This window comes from Pelecanus crispus, chromosome 9, assembly GCF_030463565.1.
Source record: "Pelecanus crispus isolate bPelCri1 chromosome 9, bPelCri1.pri, whole genome shotgun sequence".
Taxonomy (NCBI): domain Eukaryota; kingdom Metazoa; phylum Chordata; class Aves; order Pelecaniformes; family Pelecanidae; genus Pelecanus; species Pelecanus crispus.
Window position 1 is genome coordinate 25,486,689 of NC_134651.1, and position 25,501 is coordinate 25,512,189.

At 39.8% G+C, this 25,501-nt stretch overlaps 1 protein-coding gene across 1 annotated transcript in view; it reads left to right on the forward strand.

Moving 5' to 3' along the window:
* LOC104025469 (glypican-5) overlaps positions 1 to 25,501 on the forward strand; it is a 416,865-nt gene that overhangs the window by 296,751 nt on the left and 94,613 nt on the right. The window contains exon 8 of the mRNA XM_075716973.1: positions 19,780 to 19,930. Coding sequence (XP_075573088.1) covers positions 19,780 to 19,930 — 151 coding nt within the window. The remainder of the gene's footprint in view (positions 1 to 19,779; positions 19,931 to 25,501) is intronic.

Sequence of the window (25,501 nt, forward strand, 5' to 3'; positions counted from 1 at the left end):
AAGTATTTGAGTGTCTCCACTGCGGTGGCAGCGCGCGCTGCAGGGTTGTGCAGACTGTGCTCCAACAAGCAAGCCCCAGCATGGAAGCAGCCTGGTTGCAGCAGCACAGCCAACTGGCCCCACTGGAGAGGAAGCTCCCAACTGTTGCGCCAAGCCTTCCCTCTCAGAGTAGTGGCTACGTGAAGACTAAGGGATGCAGCAATACAGTTTGACAGATACAGGTGCACATACTCGTGTGTAGGTTTCTGAGAGCCATATTATTCAGCAACCATACTGGAGGTGTAGCACTCCAGCCTGCAGTTCCCTCATGGCCTTCAGCTCTACCCAGCATGTCCAGTCCATTCTGGCCTTAGAGTCCCACAGTGGGAAGAAATCCCTCAGCCAGATCTGATTGCTGGGAGAGCAGTAGGTTAATAAAAGGGAAGAAAGAGAGACACCCAGGCACAGTCTCCCAAAACGCTACTGTCGTCCCTCTGGAGCCTCATTCAACTCTCTAACTCCTAGCCAGAGCCCCCTGAAACTCTGTTACACCTCCCAGTCTATCCTTTGGCCCACAACGTTCTCAATATAACTTCTCAAGGATTGAATGAAGTCCTTTGCCTGTTATTGGGATGACGAACCACACTTCGCCTGCAGTGCCAAGGAGCAGTGTCAGGTTTGCACCACTGTCAGGTACGGGATACTGGGCTAGATAATATCCTAGTCTCGTGGCTGTATGGTCGTTTTTATGGCGTGCTGATCATTTTGATCCTGAGCCAGCTATCCAGCAGTTCACTCTGGCTCTGAGGACTTGTAGTACATTATCATACACTTTGAAATTCATGCAGGAAAGATGTGATATTGCAAGTATAAATCGAGAGGTGACAATTCTCTTTTGGAAGGTCGTGTTGTGTGGTGCTGTGCTTTGTGTCCAGTAAGCTTCTAGCTTGAAAAGTTTGGTGCATTTATTATTTTATCAAGTGCAGATGCTGTTTATCTCCTTTTTGTGCTTGACATCTTCAAGATTCAAAATATTTTTCTTATTCTTTACTTGGAACCAAAACCTAGTCCTGCAAAGGTGGCTTTCCACTGCTGGACAGCAATGTGGGGGCTGTGTCAGGGAGGTATTTTGCCAGTGTGCCTGTGTAATTCTGTGTTTCCTTAATCCAGCCCTTCCTCCTGCAGTAGCATGGAGGGTGGAGAGTGCCTTATAAAGCTTGATGTGAACGGGAACAGAATACAAGGGCCTGGGCTGTAGCGATCAAGGTGGAGTGGGCCTTAGCCAAAGTTAGCTAGCATGATCCTGGGTTTGTGGGAAGGAAGAGGAGAGGAGAAGAAATATCGGTACGTGGGGAAGAGGTCCAGTGAATTTCTCTGAATAGTCTGACATGGTACTTGTAAGAGAGAGGGAAACAAATTGTCTTCTCTCTACCAGAGATACTTTCTTGGCCTGCACAAAATCCGGGAATACTGCTGGTGTCAGGTGCTGGAGGGGGACAGAAGCCAATAGGGTCATGCAGCACTCTGGTTTCTTGCAGAACAAGGTAAAGGATTAATGCTACTGCCTCCTGTATCACACGTGCAAAGATTAATGATGTAATAAGAAAGCAAATGCTTGTGTAGGTAATTCAGTGAGCAATAACGTATCTTTTGCCTTGCGTTTTTGTCCCCTGAGAGCATTTCTTCCTTAACGTTTGCTTTTTTGTGTTCTAATTAAGTCTCTTACCTGTTCATGCTATACAACTAGGGCACATTTTTAGACAAATATGCACAGTATGTTTCAGAATTGCTTAAGAGCTTGACTAAATCCTCCAAGAGTGGTGCACAGCCAGTGAAATAATGTGCTTAACTGCACAAATAAATAGAGTAGAAGTTTGGTTTAAAGATTAAGAATGTAAATGATAGGAAATAGTAGATATGTCTGTCTCTCTTTAATGGGTTCTTGCTTACCCCCCTAGTTCTCTATGCATGATATTCGCTATAGCATTGCTCTGTTTCCAAGTTTGTGTAATCCAGTTTAATCATTAGAACTTGCATAGAGTGCAGTAGTATCACTGCCTAGTGAGATTGCTTTAAAGTATGTTAGTGAGGAATGACAGTGGAATTTGTTACAAAATTTTATTGGTTGGGTCTGCATTTCTCAGTTGCTTCCTGAGAACTTAATGCCCACAGTTGTAACCATGAGAACATCATCTAAGAATACTTCTATCTTCAGTCCTCTAAACCTGCCTGGCATATCATTAGGGAGGTTGGCCTTTGGTAAAGATAGGTGCCCTGCTTGAGGGTAGGAGTCTTTCTTGAGGATGAAAGCTTCAATTTTAGAGAAAATACTGACAACAGAGAATTGTGGACAGAAGCCTAATTGCAGAGACATATTTGTAATGCTCCGTCCACCTAAGAATATTCAAGTTTTGTGGAACAGTTTGCTGAAAATGAGGTGGAGCATTAAATGACATATCACTGTGGGGTTAACCAGCCTGACACTCCTGACTGATTAAAAGTTTAGAAAAATCATACAAAGAGTTTTGAGCCATGGAAATGTGTTTGCCCAAATGTCAAATGTTAACAAGATCCCCAGAAGGAAGTTAGGAGAATTCCAGTATATGGAGACAGTAAGTTGTGCTCCTTTACGTTTTTATAGATATGTCATTTTGCATATGGAATGAACTTTTTCACATGCATGCCACTGTCTGTGGTATTAATTTATTCTGGAGAAGTTCAAACTAAGAAGGAAACCATGTCTGAATGTGTTGCTAGAAGACATCAGTTGCCTTTGATGGAAAGAACTGAGTTAAACATAATGTGCAAAACTGTGAGAAACAGATCTGACAACTCAATAGAGGAGTGAATGGTTTCCATTAAGCTTGCTAAATCTGTCTTTCTCGGAATACCCAATATAACCTCATACACTCTTGATTTTAACAGGCTTTATTATACTCCATCTCAACTACATAAATATAAAGCTAAAATACCTAAAATATTTAACAGTAGAGAGAGGCCTCTACAGCATACAGTATGGGATTGGCCCAAATTAAATAGTGATCATGGGTTATTAAATATTAAATGCCGTTCTGGAGGTAGATCGTTATCCCTCACCTTACATTGGCTGTTCTGGCACTTAAATGAGGAATGAAAAAAACTCTTGACTAATATGATCTTTGAAAATGAGTAGCCTGAGTGGTTTGGTTCTGATCTTGCAAGCTGCACTAACTTCCAAAGAGTTAAGTGAGATTAAATCATGCTCCAAATATCAGGTACACCTCAATTTAGAAGACAGTATACAAAGGGAGTTGTAGTACAAAAAAGTTAACAAAGACAGCAACTTTAGATCAGCACCCCAAGTAATTGCATTCTTTCATAGCTGAAAAAAAGGACTTACAGTAGATATGACAAGCAGACTGCAGTGATGGAGGCTTTGCAGACAGGGAGAGTGGGGAGAATGAAGTATCTATGTGAGATGAGGTAAAGGGGAAGAAATAACCCCAGAGTGGTATCAGAGGGGAATGGAGACATTAGCCTGGGGGAGCATGGCAGAGATGGAATAAAAAGGTGGGATGAATGTCTGAGGAGAAGCCCCAGTTTGGGAGAAGTGTAACAGGGAGAAGGGAGATTTCACAAAAATTATAGCAAAATATGGTTGCTTCGGTCAGTTATCCCTTCCTTACAAACAACAAGGCAAGTAAACAGTGACTTGGTCTGCTCTGCACTGGCCATCTCTTTTAAGTGTGAGACTACTGTGGAGATAACATATGTATGATTTATTATTAATACAAAATATCACATTTATGAAAGTTTTCTGCTCCAAAGGTAGCTCCACCCATGTTGTGAGATAAATTCCCATTTTTGATAGAATACTAAGAAGAATCAGAGAGAATAATCAATTATTGCTGCATATTCCACTGTACCAAGACCATTTAGAGAAATCTTAAAGATGGGAACTTTTAAAAGAGGCCACTAATGTAAAACATCCACTGTGGATCCAAAGAAAGAATATATAAAACATATGGACATACACCATAGGAACACAGTTTACTTGCTGGTAATAAACTGCCTTTATCTAGAAAGTATTAGACTAGAGGATCTGTTGAAAGAAAATTCCTGGGCTCCTGGCTAATGAACAGAAGAGAGATAAACAAAACGTAATAATAAAATAATAAAATACCATCTTACCATATTTGACGACCATTGTCATAACTGCTTTCATTCTTTTGTTAGTATTCAGTCTTTTATTTCCCATTCTTAAACATTTAAATATCAGTGGCTCTAATATCTGACACAAGGCAAAACATTTCTTCATTACGAGACAAAGAATAGCTCATCAGCAAAACACACACCATGCTGAACACCTTCACAAATAGATCTGAGAGGCACAACAGATTGCGGCAATTAAAAAGTCTCTCAAGCACTTCAAAACACAGATACCTCAGCTGTGTGCTTCATATTAATCCAAGCCTCCTTGAAGATAAAATTTGACAAGAAGGTCCTTCATTATGGTTCCATATTGCCATCTCTTTTAGCAAAAAACACCTGAAGTGAATGAGAATTAAGATACCGTCTATTTAAGTATTCACAATAAGATTTGCAATATGTGTAGTCATGATACAACTTACCTGGAGTGAAGCATGTCAAATGAAAGGAGTAAGAGGAAACACGATTTATAACACGGGCACAATTAAGCACCATTCCCCTTATTAAAATTGCAGTTATTTGTCTGATGTATATACACTGTAGTGGAGAGGTGGTGAGATCAGATTTTAAAAGAAAAACCCAGCATAGAAAAAACAAAAAAAAACCCCTACCATCTGTACAATAATGAAAGAACAAAAAGGAGGGGGACATGCTTTTAATTATTATGATTAATCATGTTTATTACAGAAGGAATAAGGGACCAACTAAGAACAACCCTTTGTCATGGTAGTAAATCCAAAAGAGTAGGCAGTCCCTGCAGAGCTTAGAATCATACACAAGCCCAGGTGAAGCTCTGGGGAAGGTGACATAAAGCACAACAGAGAGCTTTATGGTGGAGGTAGATCTTAACATGATTTCCACAATGGCTTTTTGCCTACTTTCCTAAATAAATAGGCTTGTAGGATCATTCTCTTTGTGTACCTGTGAGTGTCTCTTTGAGTGTGACCATGTCTCTGTGTTTACCCCTATGACAACATGAGAAGGGCTTGGGACTGATGAGGGAAAATTTTTTTGAGAGATGACCTTCACTGAAATAGGTGAGCAGACTTTGATTTGGTAGTCAGTTATTCATGACATCAGGGTGATCTGAATAAACAGCAGTACTCTGCCCCATTACTTACACACTAGCAAGAGAAAGGAGACAGAGGAAACATTAGAGTTGTTGAGCCTTTCCAGCTGCCTTACATTTCCCACTGGGTATGTGCCCCTGCAGTTGTAATCACAGAGTATCACTGAGAGTCCTACCTACTTGACAGTAAGAAGCATAGCCTTGTCTTTGAAGTTAAACTGAAGATAGATCCCTTCTTTTTCATGCATAATTAGTATCAGATGACCAAATGCACAGCAGGGGTTCTTGCTGTATTTCATGTTATGTTTCAGCAGCTAAATATAGCTGTATTACCTCAGAAATATTTAAAAGACCCAGACCAAACAACTCCCCCAGATATAGTAGTCATACCAGTGGTTCTTTAGGGACTCCTGTTACTTTCCAGTTTGGTTACAGTCAGCACTGGGGTGTGTGGCTGCTGCCAGCGTGGCCAGCTCTCAGAACTCAGCACAGCCATGCCTGAGCTCTTGGGAAGGAGGGGAAGCCATGACGCAGCTGAGGTATGCCAGAAGTGTAAACTTTTCAGAGTCTCTTTGTGCCATCTCTGCCTTGTATTTCATGATTCATGGTTAGGAAAATGCCCAAAGCAGAATCAAGGCTGTGTAACGTGATTGCTCACACATAGGATGAGAAGACAAGTGCATGGGAGTCTGCCTTTGTTGGCTTAGATCATCTTTTGTCATCACAAATAATTTTACCTTCCAGAGCTGCATGTGAACACACGAACGCTTGCGGGGTTGAATGTACAGCAAGCAAGGCTGTTCCTGATTTGGTATGTAAATGAGACGTGCCGCAACTTGTTCTTCATTTCAGTGGTAGCTCCTTCTCAGGAAAGAATGCTGATCTGGGTGCAGTGTTTGTTGTCAGTTCTAAAATCCTGTATCTCTCACTTGTAGCTTTTTGTTTTAAAGCCACAGCTTATCCATTTTTGTGTTGACAGGTACTTGCTGCAGTTTCAGGCCACAATTAAATGGGAGCAAAGCAGGGCATTTGTACGAAATGCCAGCACTTGATACTAATCGTATCTCTTCTCTCACTCAAAAGAGGCCAGAGTCAGTAGTGTGCCAGGTCTGGCAGGGCAGGCAGCCCACATGGGCTGCTTTACAAGCAGAATATGAGCTTTCCTGGAGCCATCTTAATGGTCCCTGAATAACATACCTGCCCATGAAAATGTCCGAGCTTTTCCAGTTCACATTTCTCATCTAGAGCGATGTATTGCTGACTAGCTCATCTAGGAGTTCCCAGACTGTGGGGAAACTTGCTGATGGTCAGTGGTGAGATCACTAGGGGTCTAGCGATCGTTGGGTTGGTTCCTCCTTGTTTCCACTGAGAATCCTCTGCATAAAGAAAGTTTCAGAGTTGTTCAAAAGCTGTGGGAGAGCAAAGTGAAAAAGTAGGCTAGCTTCTTTCTTCAGAGGTCTAAGGCGGGAAAGAGAAACAGGTGAGGTGATTGAATGGTCCTTGCAGGTCTTCAAAGTAAATTAACAAAAGGAGGAGAAAACCACCTGTTGGGCCGAGCTGCTAGGGGTCCAGGAGGGACCAGCCTGCAATGGAAGAAGAGCTTCCATATGTAATACATTCAAGCAGAAGTGGCCGAGAATCATCATGCTCAGCTGAACTGGTGACCATGTTTAGGCAGGAAAGAGGATGCTGTTCCATGAGAAGGCAAGAAAAGAGGTGGGTGGGTCACAGGTAAGCACTGAAGAAGAGCTGGCAAGAAGGATTAAATACAAATGAAATGGGGAGCAAAAGCACCTTGCTGAAAAGGGAGAAAAGAGAATATCAACAGAACGTTTTGGGTTACACTGACTGTCTTGCAGTGGTAGTTCTCGGGTCATTTTGCTAGGTTTTCACCTATTCCAAACTAGGTCTCATTACAATAACAGAAGCCAGCTCCAGTCCCGACCTCTCTCTTGTCTTTAGTAAGAGCTGACCTCTTTTCTTTGCTCCTCTTGAACACTGCTTGAAATTTAGGTAAAGTCTACAGAGCTGTACAAGAGTAGAATCTAATTTAAACCCATCATTAGAGAATAGAGGATGATTGTTTTAATTTTAATTAAATAAAAAATTAAAATTTTGGTGACATGAAAAATGGCATTGATAAACTTCAGAAATCTCAGAATAAACTTTGATGGAAATTATTCTAATTGATTAGATAGGAACTTTGTCACTTCCAGAGAAAACATTCTGAAATCATAACTGCAAAATGTTAAGTGTAAAACAACAGGACAAATGAGTGTTACATGTATGTGCTGAAACTGCTTAAATGAATTCTGCAGTAAAGTGCTGGTAGCACAAGACTAGAGCCCTGTTCTGAACATTTCAGTCATCTCCCTGGAAATAGCAGTTCTTTCATGTAGTGTGAATGAGATATAAAGAAAGACTTTCAAAGCCACTTTACATCTCTGGTAAATGTGGGCCAGTTCCCAACCCTGAATTATAGGTATATACAGTACAGGAGAATGTGGTTATCAATTTCCCTAGTGCACCACAAGAGAGCTTTTGATCTTTGTGATCAGATTATCTAGTTAGTGGCTTTTGAGAAGGCAATAGGAGCATATGATAGTCCACGAAGTCTGATGCACTGACCTTTTTCTACTTACTGTGCCTGTTCCAAGCCTGAACAGAATTTAAACCCACAAGGAGAAAGGCAAAGCTACTGTCAGGCAAAGCAACTCTTCCAGCTCTCCAGAAATTTTACCAGTGATCTGCCAAGGCTCGTTTTTTGTTTGACCTTACATTGCATTTTAACCTGGTTTCATAAACAAACACAGCTTATATAATCTGCTCCGCTGTGTCCCTGCCTGTCAGCCCTGCCACTCCCTCCATATCTTTTTAATCCTTTAGCCAATTTGAACCAAATTGAACAGATCATGAGTTCTGTGAGTAGAGGAGAGAGGCTCACCGGTAAAAATGCTGTATTGTGAACTCAGTCTTTGTGAGACATAAGAGAACCTCCATGGAAAGCCACCAATGAAAAGGAAAAACAGAAAAAAGGCTTCAGTGACAGCTGCTGCTTGCAGAAATAACTGTTCTTCTCTCTTCTTCCCTTTTTAACTAAAAATGACTTAGCAAAACCATTCAATCGTATGTCCTCAAATGTTACCATGAAACCATGCAAGTACAACATCTGGAAAGAGATACTCTTTTCTTCTGTCAGATTCATGCAACATGAAATGCATTTGTCTGTTTTGTTGCACCACTATGCTTTCCCAAACAAAAAAAAAATCTGGGCTGGCCCTTCATGTGGAATAAATTGGAGCAGCTCCACGGAATTCAGTTTGCTGATTCATAGCAGCACAGGCTCTGATCCTTTCTTTTTCTGTACATATGTGGCATCTTCTAAATAATACAACCCATTTAGAAATGTGATGTTCAGGATTTCAGAGAAGTCTGGTGGCACTGAAACAGCATGATTGATTTTAAATGTGGGTTTGGGTTGCAGTGTTATTAAAGCTAGTTAGCTTACGTAATAAGTAATTTGTGATTTAGCTCCCAACATCAGTGCATGTTAAATGGATGACAAGCATCGTTATCCATGTTCTTACCATATTTTCCATATTTTGTTCCATATTATATTTTAGTGCTTAGTTGCTGGGATTTAGTGTGGAGGAGACTAAACAGACCACTGCTTCTGTCATGTTTTAACATGAAACATCAAATCCAAAGCTTGGGTCTGTTGAGCACTACCAAAGAATGAGAGACTTTGATTGTTCACACGCCTTTCCAATGAAATGTCAAACTTTTCATACTATGAAAATGATCTTCACCGACATGGAGCTTGAAAATAGATAATTATCCAAGAACATGAAACAGAATTAACATGCACTGGAGCATGTCATGAATATTTCCTTCAGCAAATAAAAAAGGTAATTGCTGTCTGAGTACAAAGCAAGGAGAAAGGTTGTGTCTGTTCCTTAGACAATTTAGATTGGCCACTGTTTACTCACTTAACCCATAAAAACATGCAGCTTATCAGAAGGGTGCCATTCAAGGGCTGATGGAGTGCCACCAGCCTCCTGATTGCAGGCACTTCTCATTTCACACTTCCCAAGTCTGATCAGACAGGAGGTTCTTGGCTATTATTAGAAGTCCAAAACCTGATGAGTCAGAGCTTCTAGTTAAACGGGACATTTGTAAACCACATTAAGCTCCAGCAATAATTAATACATTTTTTGAGCCACATTTTGACTTCAGGCACAGCTAAAAGGCTTCAATCTTAGCCTAGAGGAAAGAAAAGACATAATTTGGTATGTGGACACAATTTTCCCATATAGAAATCAGACAAACAAGGAAATAACACTCCTAATGGCTAATGGGAGTGTTTCTGGTTTATGATTTTGATTTAACAAATCAATTTTCTAATATTAGGCACTAGCAGAGTGTAGAAGACACAGGATGAAAGTCTGGAAGAGACCTTCTGAAATATCATCATACATAGCTCATTGACATCACAGGCAAGTTTACTCACAAATTTATTCAGCCAGGTCCTGCAAATACTTGAGAATTTTTGTCCCCATCTTCCTCATGGGAGGCTGCTCCCAAAACTCATAACTCTGATTGTTAAAAAGCTTGTTTTCCCTCTTTCTATTTCTATGCTAGTTTTATTCTGAGAGATCTCTCCGCATTTAAGGGGAAGGCTAAATACATTTATAGACAGTAATCATATTCTCCCAGTCGTCTTTGTGCTGGGAAATGCAAGCCATGGTCTTTCAGAGAAGACTCTTCATTTTTTCTGGTCATTACATTAACCCCCTGCAAAAGTTACCCTCCTTAAAGTTCCTCCTTTCCAAGTATGGAGAAATAGTGTTGTAAGCAATGTAGAACAGACCATTTGTGAGAGCACAGGAGGCAACGCTTGCCAGGTCTGGCATTGTACCTTTGTATCTCAGTGTGGCACAGACATGGTGTGTTCATCTCCCAGCCACTTACCCTTGCAGAGAATCATGCCTTCTGGTTTAGACCCTTATTGCAATTATTACCAAAAATAAGTGCAGCTCCCACTGGTGATAGCACCATCATCCATCTAATATGTGCACGCATGTCTAGAGATGTTGTGGCCCACGTTTTTCTTGCAAGGGGTGACATCGCAAGAACTGGTGACACTGTCATTCCGAGTACCTTGTTGGGAATCTTGGCAACCCTCTGCCTCTGAAACTGTTGTATCAAACTGCCGCTGTCCAGAAACGAACTCTTTTGAAGGGTCAAAGATCTTTTGTAAGCAACTCCTGCATATTCTTCACCAATAATTACGTTTACCTTACGTTTCTATTACAATTGTTTACCTTTTTTTTTTTACTTTAACAAGATGCAGAAAGTCTTAATATATTGCCAACAGGTTTTTTAGCCATATGCTCTGTTTTCAGACTACATTTCAATTTAAAAAGCAGATTTTATTTTTGGAAAAGACTACACTAAGCTAACTGTCTAAAGGTGAAATTCGTGCCTGTGGCAGGGACTAACCCAAGGTATATGTCTACGTTAGGCACACTACACATCAGGTCAGAAAAATCTTCTTTAGTGCATCCCATAATACTGAAAAGATACAGCCCAACACTAAAGATATAGAATCATAGAATCATAGAATCGTTTAGGTTGGAAAAGACCTTTAAGATCATCCAGTCCAACCATTAACCTAACATTACCAAGTCCACCACTAAACCAATTAAGGGTAGACTAGACTAAACCATGTCCCAACGTGCCACGTCTACCTGTTTTTTGAACGCTTCCAGGGATGGTGACTCCACCACCTCTCTGGGCAGCCTCTTCCAATGCTTGAATACCCTTTCTGTGAAGAAATTTTTCCTAATATCCAATCTAAACCTCCCCTGGCACAGCTTAAGCCCATTTCCTCTCGTCCTACCGCTAACTACATGGGAGAAGAGCCCAACACCCACCTCACTACAACCTCCTTTCAGGTAGTTGTAGAGAGCAATAAGGTCTCCTCTCAGCCACCTCTTCTCTAGGCTAAACAACCCCAGTTCCCTCAGCTGCTCCTCATAAGGCCTGTGCTCCAACCCTTCTCTGAACAACTCCAGCACCTCAATGTCTTTCTTGTATTGAGGTGCCCAAAACTGGACACAGTATTCCAGGTGCGGCCTCACCAGTGCTGAGCACAGGGGGACAATCACTTCCCTGCTCCTGCTGGCCACACTAGTCCTGATACAAGCCAGGATGCTGTTGGCCTTCTTGGCCACCTGGGCACACTGCTGGCTCATGTTCAGCCGGCTGTCAACCAGCACCCCCAGGTCCTTTTCGGCCAGGCAGCTTTCCAGCCACTCTTCCCCAAGCCTGTAGCGTTGCATGGGGTTGTTGTGACCCAAGTGCAGGACCCGGCACTTGGCCTTGTTGAACCTCATACAGTTGGCCTCGGCCCATCAATCCAGCCTGTCCAGGTCCCTCTGCAGGGCCATCCTACCCTCCAGCAGATCGACACTCCCACCCAATTTGGTGTCACCTGCAAACTTACTGAGGGTGCACTCAATCCCCTCATCTAGATCATTGATAAAGATATTAAACAAGACTGGCCCCAAAACAGAGCCCTGGGGAACACCGCTCGATGACATCGAGGAGAGGTATCTGCTTGCTTCCTCGACCCACCAGACTTAGTGAATTCAAATCAAATTCTGTTAATTCTCTTTAAACAGCTATTGTGCTTGGTTAAAACACATTATTAACTATAACAAGTCTTTTTTTATTTGTGCTCACTTTACATCATTCACAATTAATACTTTTTGGATGACAGTTTACCCAATTGTTATTATGAAGCTTTTGCTAATAGCAATAAGATTCTGTGGGTGCACATTCATGTTGCTTCTTCACAGTGTAATCAGTAAATATGAGAACATATGCAGCTTGTGTAATTTAGTTCAATGAATGTTAAGCTGGTCATGGTGCTAGCACTCTTCTAGCAAATATACTCACCTCTAATAAGCAGTTGAAAAACAGAAACCGTAAACATCAAAAACAGAAGCATTAATCCTGCAGTACAACAACGTGAATCTCTAAAAGCCATCTTAGGTTCCTGCTGAAATAATTCTATTACATTTGTAATCAACTGAGAGAGAAATAATTGCTTTTAGCTTCTCTGCTGTAGAGTATGGGTCTGCAGTGGACTATATGGGAAGTCAGAAGGAAACAGCCAGGTTAGAGGAAGGACACAGAGGGGAAATGAAAAGTATTCAAAGATAAATGAAAGTGTGGATCCTTAAGTATCTAGTGTGTCATCTGGCAATAAAAATATGAGGAAGAGGGTAACAAGTCAATCTGCATAAACCAGGAGAACAAAAAGTAATCGCAGGTAGAGACAGGCTTATGCAAATACAAAACCTCAAGGACAGAGGATTGGAAAGTGTCTGTAGAGAAGTTAGGGCTATAAAATTAGGAGGAAAAGTTACATATAGAAAATAAAGGAATGGTTGCAGGAGACTTCTGCAGAAATTATAAGAAGTTAAAGCCATTGTAGGAATACAGATGCTGTTCCAGAAAGGAGTAATTTAGTGATTTAATGGAAAAAAACCAAACCACAACAAATAAAAACACCAATTACATCAGCTGTTTGGCATGAAAAAGATGGATAAAGTCAGAAAGCAAGTCCTAACCTTCCCAAAAGATGTACAGCTCATACCAAAGATGCTCAGAAACACAATAGGAGAGTTGGTCAAATAATTAAAATATTTTGAACAAAAGAATTCTAGAATGAAGCAGAATATGAAAAACAACATGTAAAACAGATTAGAAGTAGGTATGTCATTCCCCCACAATGTATAGTGATCCCAAGGACTCCTTAGGTCACTGTGTTCCTACCGCTGGGCCTTGTGAGCGTGTTCTGCCAGGCCTCCACCGCTCCTCCTGAGGAGGCGAGGAACAGCCATGGGGCGATGGGCGCTCATGTTGTAGTTGAACACTTTTGCATCCACATTTGTGGAGCTGGGAGCAGTGGGGCTGGGGCAGGGGGCCAGGAGCTGCTTCAACATTTGGGTGAGAGTTAAAGTACTCAGAATTGCAGTCGTCATTCAAGTGTATATTCTGCATCATCTTTGCACGATAACCTCAACCAGAAACTTGTGATATTTATATGAAAGCCAGCTCACTGGAGAGCTGCAACATAATGAACAAATATAGCAGGAGTGATGCGTGCATAGTTACAGGTTAGAATAACCCTGGCACGGTTATTCTAGACATGGGCCATTTCAACTTTGGAAGTGCTTCCAGGCAACCTGAGAAACTCGGTGACAAAACAAACCAAAAGACACTTAAAAAAAAAAAAAAAAATCAGAAAGGGAAAAAGAACTTCCAAGATGCTGTATATAGCTCAAGTGGAGATACACTGGGACAGAGGAGGAGGCTGTCAGTCCCCTCTTTGTGGGCACACACACTTGCGCTCTGCGTTTTTCCACGTGCTTGAAGAGAGCCTTCGCACTTCAGTTTATATATGTACGTATACCAGGAGCATTGGCATAGACAAGAGATACAAATGTCAGAGGAAGTAAATGCGAGGTACTTAGGCCAGAAAGAAAAACATAAAACAAAGGAATACCAATATTGGTCCAATTCCCTAGCTGGAAAAGGTCAAGTTGGGAGAGACGTGAATAAAATTCTAAAACCATTGTCAGTCCTTATCCACGTTGCATAAATTTTGTATAGCTGTTCACTTAAATTATTCTAGTATTGTACAGGTGACTTGTAAAGCAAGATGTGTTATGCAAAGGTTGTTGTAAGTATCTGAATAAATACAGCAGACAGAAACCTTCTGGGGGTGTCTGTTGCTGCAGAAGGCTAGATGTCTGTTTTCTTCAGCTAAAAAAAGGATTTATGAGTTGAGCGATACTACCTCCTTGAGTTGTACTGCTTTCTGAAGAAACTAGAAGGGGATAATGCATTGGACCTTTTGGATTTCTGTGAAACAGAAACAAAGGAAGAACAAACCAAAGAAAATGTCTGACAAAATTGAAGACAAATAAGTTCATTTTGCTTATTTATACTGTAATATATGAATGCTAGATAAATGTGAAAAGAAGAAGCAAAAGCGACTGCCAAATGTTTTTAAAAAGAGCTAAGAGCATATGTGGAGGCAAATTAACCATAAGTGTTATCTCAAAGGAGAGGACCCACTTGGAATAAGCATATATATGGCAGTTATGTCTAAAATTTGTTATGTTGCTATTGTTTTGTGAAATGACAGAACATCTGCTCAGTCACAAGGCACCAGTAAAATGCAGCTTTATGCCTGAAGCAATATGTCAGTCCCTAACAAAAAATGTATATAATAGGCTAAAAACAAAGGCACATTGTCCTTTTCAGTTGTAGTCATTTCTGACCTAATAATGGTTTAGAAAGGATTTTTTATTTTTATTTTTGAAAAAAATGAATGGAAGGATTGAGTCATTTATGACTTTTCAAGATTCGACTTTGTACGTTATTTGTGCATAAGCTGGCGAAATGCTTTGTCTCTGCAAATCATATTTATGTGACTAAAGCACTTTTTAAAAGGCAACTGCTTGTAAGTACCTTGAGAAAAGATCATGCTTAGTTTACAATTTCTAAATGCAGTATATAATCAGCCATTTTTTGATCACTGAAAACACCAGCAAGTAAGATACATGTGTTCACATGACAAGTGGACAGAAGTCAGATTTCACCTCAAAGCTGTCTTTTCAGAGAGGAAAAGCATTCATGCTGCAATCTGTCATACAGAAAACTAAGTAACAAATCCCTCAGGAAACAATTATTTTATGGGATTTGTCTCTGAATATTCCAAGCACACAACTTTTAAGTGGCTTTATTAAAAAAGTGTATTCTCTTAGATTTTCATTGTTGTGTTCACTGACCTGAACAGCCTGAAACTGTGGTGCAAAATATAATTCTAAAACCTATTTTCTGTTGAAATGAGTTTATTATCCAATAGCTTGGAGTCATCCCCTCAGATATACATGCATATGTGACCCCTCAGAAAATAGACTAATCAATGAAACAGATTGAAATAGGCACTTTTCTCAAATAGTTTTCACGAGCTATACGGTTATTATTTAATTAATGTGTGGAAGTATTCAACTGGAACATGCCTTCATGAAAAACCATGAGAATAAATTTATATTCTAACACACCTGTGGTCAGAGTGGGAATTAGGGTTAGACTCATCATAGAAAGCTCAGGGGTTGTGTGTCGCATACTCTTTGAAGCCTCTGAAGTCTGAAGGACTCTTTTATGTGACTGGGAATGCGTGTGCTACATCATCAAGTATTAATAGGGGAGAAAGACAGCAACCATTCTCCTATGACTTCTTTCTTCTCTGTAAAACCATAAGTCAGCAGAACTTTTTTTTTAATGTCACTTAAGGTTGGCACCTTTGCTGGAGTAAATAAAATGCATGAGGATAGTCATCTGTATCTGACTCGGAGCTGAATAGTAATATGTGATTTTTACCCTTCAGCTGAATCAGATACAGATACTAAAGCTTTCCCACATAAAGAGTGTATAGTTTCTCAAAAACTCTATAGAGGTTTATCAACCTGATCCAAAGCCTGCTGCAGTTGGGAAAATTCCTGTTTTGAGTCAGTTTTCAGTTGGGCTGTAGAAATCTTATTGATCTATTTATATAACCTTTTCATGAGTAAAAAAAAATAATCTTTCAGATGTGGCAAAAACTTGAAGACTTAATTCTTAAGCTGTTAAGATTCCAGTATTTTCTGGAATTTTAGGCAGCAAATATCTTCTACTTTGTAAAGATAAAGGTACAAGCTCCAGTGCCCAGCCTGAAATCCATTGCATTTGGCATCTGTTCTCAGCATCAAGACACTGCACTCCCAGGCTGGAACTATTGTGCAGAGATGGCTGGATGGCATTATGCATCAGCAGGCGGAGTATAAGTCAGCAAAATAAGGCTTAAGAGTGGGTTCTAAGCAATAGTAGAAATGCCATGACTGACTCCAATCTCTGATCTCCAGTGTTAAATATGGGCAAGGGACTGTGATTCTCTCTACAGCCATATGTGGGGAAGCAGAAAGTTTCAGTGATAGGTGGCAGCAGCTAGGAGAATTTTTCAGGCTTTTTAACAGATCATGGCTGTGTCTGAAGATGCTTTGAACCTTCACATGACTTGCAGGTCCTCTGTTGGAGACCTCTCAGTACCCTAGCTGTAAAGCATTACAGGCATTCCCTGTCCACACCCATCTTCTGGTCCTAGCAGAGCTTAATAAAAAGTGAAGGTTAATGTCTTTCATTATGATCTTCTTCTAAAGCTCCACCATCCTAGTCCATCCTGATGCAGTCTGTGCCATTTCAGTGCAGTCTCAGGACTTTGAGAAAGGTTTCTATGATTCTGTGCAAAAAAGGAGATGGACAAATGCTGGCGTATGCTTTGCTATTGTACTAAAACAATGATCTCACTGAAGTCATGTGGCAGTGGCCAAAGGACAAGTGTTCCTTCAAAATTTGGAAAAGAGAAGGGTGCTAGATCACAAATCACTATGCAATGGTGACATTGCCTTCTCAACAGGGTTGCACAGTGTGGGTGGAGCTCCTCACTAAAGCGGCTATGCTATTTCACTTCCTGGAATGAGTGTATTTATAGATAAACTGTTATCTCTGCACAAAGTTGGGCTCTGGTCCATCGTTCTAGGTGAATGGTAGCAACAGACAGAAAAGTCATTGGAAGAGGTTGGGAAAGAGTATACAAGGTGAAAAGTGTTGGTAGGTCACACCTGAGTTGACTTTAAGTGGTAATGTTGAACTTGTATATAAGGGTTCCGTGTAATTTGATGGCCCTCTCCACTGGCAAGCCGAGAAAGAGCTGGGTACACCTTCATTAATATGGGCAGGAAATGCAGATCTGGGCTACAGCTAATCTCTTTTTGTAGTGAAGGCACTAAGAACCCAGAAGTCTGTAAAGTGCTGCAGTGAACCATGTTGAAAAGCTGAGCTTGTTTCTTGGTCTTTGTCCAAGAAGGTGGTGCACATTTGGTTCAAGTATTTACTTGTTTTGAGTAGAGGTCAGGACTGAGCCATGGGCTCTGAATGAAATCAATTTTTTTAAAAGAAGGAGTACCTTAACAGGCAGTAAACATTTCTGCTTTGACTAGCAAACAATCATTAAAAGCCTTTATTAAATTTTGCATCTGTTGTGTTCACCACAGCCATTTCTTTTCATTCTGAAGGATTATAACTAAGAATGAATGAGTCTTCTCTAATATGTTCATAATAAATCTGTGAAAGAACTGAGTTATCTTTCTCCCTCATAGGCAAATTTTTCCAATTGTTTAACAAAATATTGTTTTGTATTGCCATGACATCATTCTTTACGCCTGTGAATAATGAGGCTCAACATTAAGCAACTTGTTTATAAAGAACAGTCATGCAGTAACAATTAGAGAGTGTTTAACACGCTTCCCCACTAGAGTCCATACCCTCTCCTCCCACTTACTGATCTTCCCACTGCAGTGTGGAGTTATTTGTGTCTTCAGAATGAGCAAACAGAGCTTTTCAGTGAAAGGGTGAAAAATTTCCTGAGTTCTGCCGTATAGAAGTTGGCATCTGTTGTTCCGTAGAACAGGATCTCTGCTGCACTGATCCAAGCATTTGTCAGCCCCAGAGTGGAGGATGGCAGCTCACAGTATCTGAAGAAGGAGACTATCACACAAAGCTTCCCACTGCAGAGAAATTGATACATCCATCATCATCCTTTCAACCCATTAAATACAGTTGTATTAGCCCTGTGCTCCAGTTCCTCCCCCAGCTCCCAGCCCACTTCCTTTTTAGTGTGAAATGTGTTTGAATCTTCAGAGTAGTTAAATTTCAAAATACATTTTGCTCAGTACCAAGAATAATCACAGTCCTCTGGGATAAAGCAGATCACAAAGCCTGAAATGGATCTGCAATACTTTGAGGGGAAGATGCTTGTTATAAAGGGTATTGGATAGATCCAGAATCTGACCAACTTTGAGAAGCATTACACAGTCTTTCCATTTGGTTAAAATATTTCCACATAGCTAGAATAACAGGTCCTAATCGTACCTCATCATACCATACAAGCAGAGCTAACATGAACAAGGTTTTCATAACTCTGAAAAGGAGACAAACAAGCTGCTGCCTTTCAAAACAATGTTCATACGCATTGTAGGTTGAATTTCAGCTACAGGAAGAAAGTGATCAGAAATACTGGAATGGCTCTTTCCATCACTTAAAAAGGAAAACAACACCCCCCTGGTAATTTTCCATGCAGAACATAAATTGGTAGTCAATCACAAAATGGGGGAGATAGGTATGGGGGAATGGGAACTCAATAGTAACCAGGGCAACTCAGCCAGGTTGTCAAAAAATCCACTCTGAGTCAGGGTATTTCCCTATCACCACGCTGTGGGGGAAGCTGAGTTGTTGGGGCTTTTCTCTGCAGAAGCTGTCCCACCTTCTTGAATACCCTGAAGCATCCTTTGCACTAGCAACAACAAATACAAGCTGTTGAGGAGGGTGGCCACTGAGGAACGTGGAGCACCTTGGTCCTGAAATGTTGTACAAAAATGGCACAGCTCCAACAGGAGAGTTGCTGGGTAGTTCAGTGAGTAGGTGCTCCTCTGAGGTGTTGGGGACAGGTTCAACTTTCTCCTGAATCATCCTTCCTTGACAAGTGCCTTTTAGCAGAATGTATTAGTCTAAGCCCATTACTTAATTTCTTCCCAAATAGTGCTGCTCTTGTTGTTCCCTGGGTAGGCTGGGTTTAGATTAATTGAAAATGACATGGTATTCTTGGGTTTTTCAAACTACCAGTGAACTGAAAAATCATGTAGTCACACAGAACTAATAGTAGGCAACTGTTCATGGTGACAGAAGGAGAAAGAGTTATCTAAAGGTCAAAAAGATGAGTTTGGGGAGTAAATATGTTATAGCAAGTATGACCTGGTATGATACATTTAGATTTATTTTAGAAAAGGCTTTCTTATTCTATACTCAGTCCAAGAAATATATTTAAAGTGAAATTTAATGAACAACTTGCAGTTGGTACAGGCATCTTAAATGACACCATCTTAAAAATCATTTCCAGCGGTCAAGGTTTACAAGTGACCAAACCCATAATGAAAAGTAGCAAATACCCTCAACTCTTCAAGGGTTGTCAAGTATATTGTAGTCTTCAATTCTAAGTAGCCCAGAATAAGTACTCAGACAGCTGGCAGATTGTACCATCATTAACCAGTTATCTCCAAACTGTGGTTTGCAAGAGGAAAAGTTGCAGGACCAGAGCTCCCTGTGACGATATTGCTAGATGTAGTGTTTTCAATTAAAAGTTTGATGATAAGTGTCCCTGGACCTCTGTGGTGGAGAAAATTTGATAGTATAGTCTGTTATTCCAAAATATGTGGATGTCACTGCCAGAAAAAACCTCCAGCTTGAGAAACAGTTCTTGAAAGTGAATGAGAAAGTGCTTGTTGCTTTATAAACCCAGCTTGGTCACCAGAGGTCGGAACTGTGTAAGTATTCTGACCATTGTTGGGTTTTCGCTTCTTCTATTTTAGCTGGATGCTGAGAAGGCAAAATTAAAACTGGAAAGATGGGCTTCCCGAGATGCTGGCAGTGGGGGTGGAAGAAGTGAAGAGATGGAGTCAAGCGGGGATTGTGATGATGAGGATGGCTGTCAAGGATCCGGTGACAGGATTCACACAGCAGGTAAACACAGTTTCTATAGACACATACAGAGCTTAGAAATTCATAAATGTCACAGTTAGGTGGACAGAGCTAAGACTTGCACTGTTTGAATTACTGTCAAAATCCTACTGAATTCAAAGGATTCGAATCTTAATCTGTGAAGAGCTGCAGTAAAAATAGAATGATACAGACTAACTCAATATAATTTAACACTTGGCGTGCAGATGAAAGACTTAAATTTAAAGTGAATAATATCTGCAGTGAAATCTAGATCACAGTAATACTGGAAGAGCCTTCCTAGATAATGTGGACTCTTCAAATAAATAGAAGATTAATGTCCTTATAGACTGCGCTAAGTGTTAACATAAATATTTATTGGTTGCATAATGATACTGAAGGATGACCCAAACAGAGTTGGCTTCTAAAAGTATATATTATTGAAAAAACACATGAAGTATTGGTTTTTTTCCTAGTGGTGAGCTGCTGGTTAAGTAAAATTTCTTGCTAGTCTCAGGTATTCATTCTGTAATATTTATTCATAAAATTACTTGGATAATATGTCATCAAATGTAGAATCACCATCAGAATCTAACTTAACTTCCACCAAAATACTGGCAATTTAATACATAGTTAAGTCCTTACTATGTAAGTACTTGTAAGTCAATAAGAAGTAAGATGTTTCCTTCTAAATACTTTATATTATTTGTTTATCTTATCTGGAAGTTCTGATTCATTTCAGCTCCTCAAAATGTAACTTCTTTAATTAACATAGTGTGTGTAAATGTAATTCGGTTTGGATGTGCAAGTATCTGAAATACAGGTATAATTATGTTGAAAAATAACGCTCATTAAGACTGCTGGAACTCAGGTAAGTTTTACACTGCTGTTCCATTGAGCTGACATAAACAAGTGCCTCTTCCTTGTCCCTTTACCACTAAGTGGAGAGTGGGAAAAGGCATCCCATGTTCAAGTAAGACTTGCAGACAAGCTGTGATTAGTCTGTAGTCAAGACTTAAGTTGTTCCTAGTATGAACATTTGTTCAGGAAAACCGAGCTTAAACATGTATTTTGACATGTGTGCAAGATGTTAGATTTAGGTTGCATTACCAGTTTACAAATACCTGAAATGAATTTGCATTGATGAGCTGTATGGTAAAGATACATGAGGTATAATAACATAGCGACAGAATTTTTTAAAATTATTAAATAATTGCAACTAACAGATCAAGTAAAGGTTGTCATCTACTCGCCAATGTTTTTGAACAGAACTTTGATACAATGTTATTTTTAAACTATTTGCTTAGCTTTTTTTAATTGTTTATTGTATTATATACATAAGCAATGAAAAGACTGCTAGACCTTTTGGGCCCTGGGGATTTGTGAGGGTAAATACTTTAATATGCTTGCTTCTCTATGTGGAATAATACAAACAAAAGTCAGGTGCTAACTACTCTTCAATGAACAATTAAACTATTAATACACTGTTTTGGGAGGATGTATATGCATGCTTACATGGACAATGGCAGGTTTCAGGTGTTCAAAAATAAAAACTTGAACCGTTTCAAGACTTGACTTACAGCTGGCTTTTATAATGGAAAACTACTTAATGTCTCTTTTTGCCCTTTTTCTGCAATCTATTTCATTAAAATATTTTATGCTGATAACATCCTGGATTTAAAAGAATTATATTTATATAACTAGCTGTTTCAGAATTTAGTAGGGTTTATATCCAATTAAAAAGGTAATTACACTTAATTTTAGAAAATGGTCTTGATTCATAACAGTAAGAATAAGTATTTCATTGTGTGACAATAGTAATGCTGTTTCATAATTAGCTTTAAAATATTGTACTGTATACAAGCCACTAGCAGTAAATCTGTTTTGCATATCTGGATACAATTAAGAGATAAAATGGAGTAATCTCATTATAGAGCTTCTTTGCTTTAATAGAATGTTGAAGAAATAAACAAACATCAGATTACTTGAATTTCCTCTTGCTGCATGTCTGTAAGATGGTGTTTCTAATTGTACAGCCTGTGAATTTGTTATATTTCCTAAACTTAAAACCTGTCAAGTACATCTGACCATTCTTTTGTAGAAGTGAAACATGACAACATTGACTATTCTTTGCTTGCTTGAAATACACAGTGAATTGAGACATGTATTGAAGCTAAAGCTAAATCCCAAATAAAACCCTGATTTGAAGTTTAGTAAAGTCAGTGGGAATATTCTTACTGACTGCAGCAAGTTTGGATGAGACATAAATGATAGCTATAAAATGCCACCGATCTCATCAGTGCATGTTGTAGCGTGCAGTCATACAGTAGAACAAAAGGAATAAAAAAGGAATAAAAAAGGAATAAAAGCCTTTCAAAACATAGACTTTTGGGTGAGCAGTCATGCTTTTAACAACAGGTCCATGGAAAAGAGAAAAGAGGAAAGAATTTCAATGTCAACCTCTAAAATGCTGAATTTAGAATGTAATAAAAATGTACTACATCTGCCATTTATTTGAAACCTATATGAAAATTATATTTACAATTTATGTATTGAGAGACCTGCTTTGAGCCTTGCAAAAGACTCACATTGCCTTTAAACGGTTTCTGAAAACCTGAAACGGTTTCTGAAAACAGTTTCTGAAAACCTCCCAGAAAAAAAAATATTACCTTTTCATGAACAATAAATTGCCTGGCTTTTCATCAAGATCTAGGTTACCATCTTCAAAACATTTCTGTTCATAACGATTAAAAGATCGCCCTGGACAGGGTACATTGCCGTCTCCCCAGTTTGCTTTTCCAAATTGCTAACAGAAGGCCTGACTCCTAGGTTTTGGATTTCAGTGTGTACTGGGTAGGTAACCACAGAAGTGGTTCTGTGCTTGTATATTCCAGCCAGGTCCATTGTACACATCCTTCTCCCCATTTTTCTTTTGGTTGAGGATTGCTGTCTGTATATCTCAGTTTATCTTGCAATGGATAGTAAAATCCTGTCCTTTTGTTTGTCACTTTCTAGCCTTTGAATCATTTCTGCATATCAGTTAATAATTTTATTTTATGTCTTCAATTAAGATCCATGGCTATCTATTATTTAGTGCTGGTTTTTTGTTTACTTTTGTTACAAATAAGTCTTTGCTTGCCAAATTCATTGTTATCTAAAAAGATCACCACCTACCCCTTTAATCGTAACGGGCTTAATTATCTATTCTGTATCATGTGTGTGTACCCAAATGACTTCGTCAAACAAGATAAACAAATTCTCGGGAAACCAGCGTTCTCTTAGGAAATTATGTATGGTAGAAGATACTTTAAAATGTCATATTCTCACAGGCCTTACTAATTACCACAAGTATCTTTTCTTGGGGAAAGCTGTGGAAACAGCAGTGTTTCTCAAGCAGACCCATGTGTTATTTGTTGGCAAGTACCAACTTTTAAATGACAACATCTGTTAATCATCTTTGAACAAAGCTTTGTTAGGAGAGATTTGAGAAGAGGAAAGCAGGCCATATAAATCTTGATGGGGAAATTGCTCTGTGATTTGCACTGCTTTAGTCCTGCAGGTTTCTAGGCAGAAGTACAAAGCAGCATCTTGGTCTGAACCTCGCTTAGCACCGCGTGATCACGTAAGCATAGTCTTAAATGAACTTTGATGGCAAAATGAGTCCACTGATGTAAAGTGCTTATTCTTAAACCCTTCCTAGACCATGAATGGTGCTGGTGGCGGTGAGGAGAAGAGCAGGGATTGCTCAGTGCCTTGCAGGATTGAGCCATGGGAATATCTGCTAGGAGAGGGATTAGCATCCTGCCGTTCATGAAAAGACAGAAGAGCAACAGATTCACATTGTGTCCTGCCTCTCCTCTGTTCAGAGAAAAGGAAAAATGTTTCAGTCTGTTCAGTGAAAAGTGGGAAGGAAGTTAGCGCAGGGGATTTCCCATTCCCAGCTGTGCTGCACAGCTGTATGTTGTGGTGAGGCCCCACCCAAGCAGTGACAACCAACATTAGATCACTATGCAGGGAAATCATCAGGTGATTAGCCATTAAACAAAGTCTAGAGGAAACGTTTAGACCACAGGCAAGGACCTGGGTTTAGTGCAAGCCTGAAGTCACCTATATAGAGCTCTAGGCTTCGTGGAAGTCGTGGAGCGTTACGTTGAAGAAAGTTTGTACTGACACCGCTTCTTGGCATGGGTCCATCTGCACACCTGTTTGCGGATGGGAAGGACACAGGTATTCCTGGGCTTTCTCACTAGCATGTATCACCGTGCTTATATGAAGCTGTATGTTTCACATAACCAGTGTAAGACAGAAATTAATCCAAGCTTTTTTCTAGAGGAGCCTGATATAATATTGTGCAGCCATAGGGAATGTAGCTGGTGCTGGACTACAGCTCCCTTGCTGGCAAGGCAGACAAACAGCACAGGTTAAGGAAAACGTATCTTAGCCTACCCTTGGGCCTTCCTCCACTAAACAGAATAGACAAAGCCAAAATGTCTGGGGTACGTGAACTGCAGTCTTTGCACCAGATTCACCCCTCTGTGGGTATGATCTATATATGGGTCAAAAAAATCAGCCCTCAGATGGGGTGTATATTAACCCCCCTCATTCTAACATGCCTTGAAACTTTAGATCATTGGGAAAGAGACATGGATTTTACCTTTCCCCTAGCTGGCCTCCTGCTCCACACAGAGATGGGCTTCTGCTTTGTCCCCTTCCCAAAAGCGGTGGGTTTTCATGGAATACCAAGACATGCCTGACCAGTGCTGACCCTTAGGCACAGCAGATTTTAAACAATAATTTAAAATCGTAACTGTCGGTCCAGACATTCAATAAACAAACACATCCTGTAACATCCCAGCCAGACTTTGAACATGACTGTGTCAAATGTGCTTTATTACTGTGATTTTTGCCAAATGCTTATTTAATCCAAATGACAGTTTTCTTCTGTACTTCTTCCTAATTCTTTCATGAAGCTCCCTCCCTTTAATAAGTACTTTCTGATTTGAGGCATCTGTCTCAGTCAAATATTCTGCTTATTGTCACACTTGAGCACCCAGGTGGGAATCTATAACAAATTTACTTTGTTAGCACATTCAGATGACATGATTCCAACCCTTGGCTTTCTTCTTGGCTGTTTAGACCCTCCACAGCTTCAGAACATCTTTCTGCTCTAGACAACATATCAGAATAGATTATCCTGGTTGTAGGTTTCTTCTTCAGGGCATATGAGAAGAATATTTTTTGCCCCAGAATGCCTTTATAAGTGCAGACAAGTAAATTTTCTTTTTTCTTAATATCTTCTGTCTGATCTGTATCTGCTCTCAACAGCTATGGGAAGTTAATGTATTTTTCTCACTGCTCATGTATGTTTTCATTATCAGTTTTTTCTTTTTGAATATCAAGATTCTTTTATCCTTTATTATGTTATCATTTTCCCAGCTTGTCTGTCTTTTCTAGGCATCAGTATTACTGTATGAGCTGTCATTTTAATCATACTTCATTTCCATTCACCATGTTACAGGATGCACTTACACTTGTATTTATCCAAATAGGTAATTGTACAGCTGCTGATTTTGTAATTATTAGTACAAAACATCA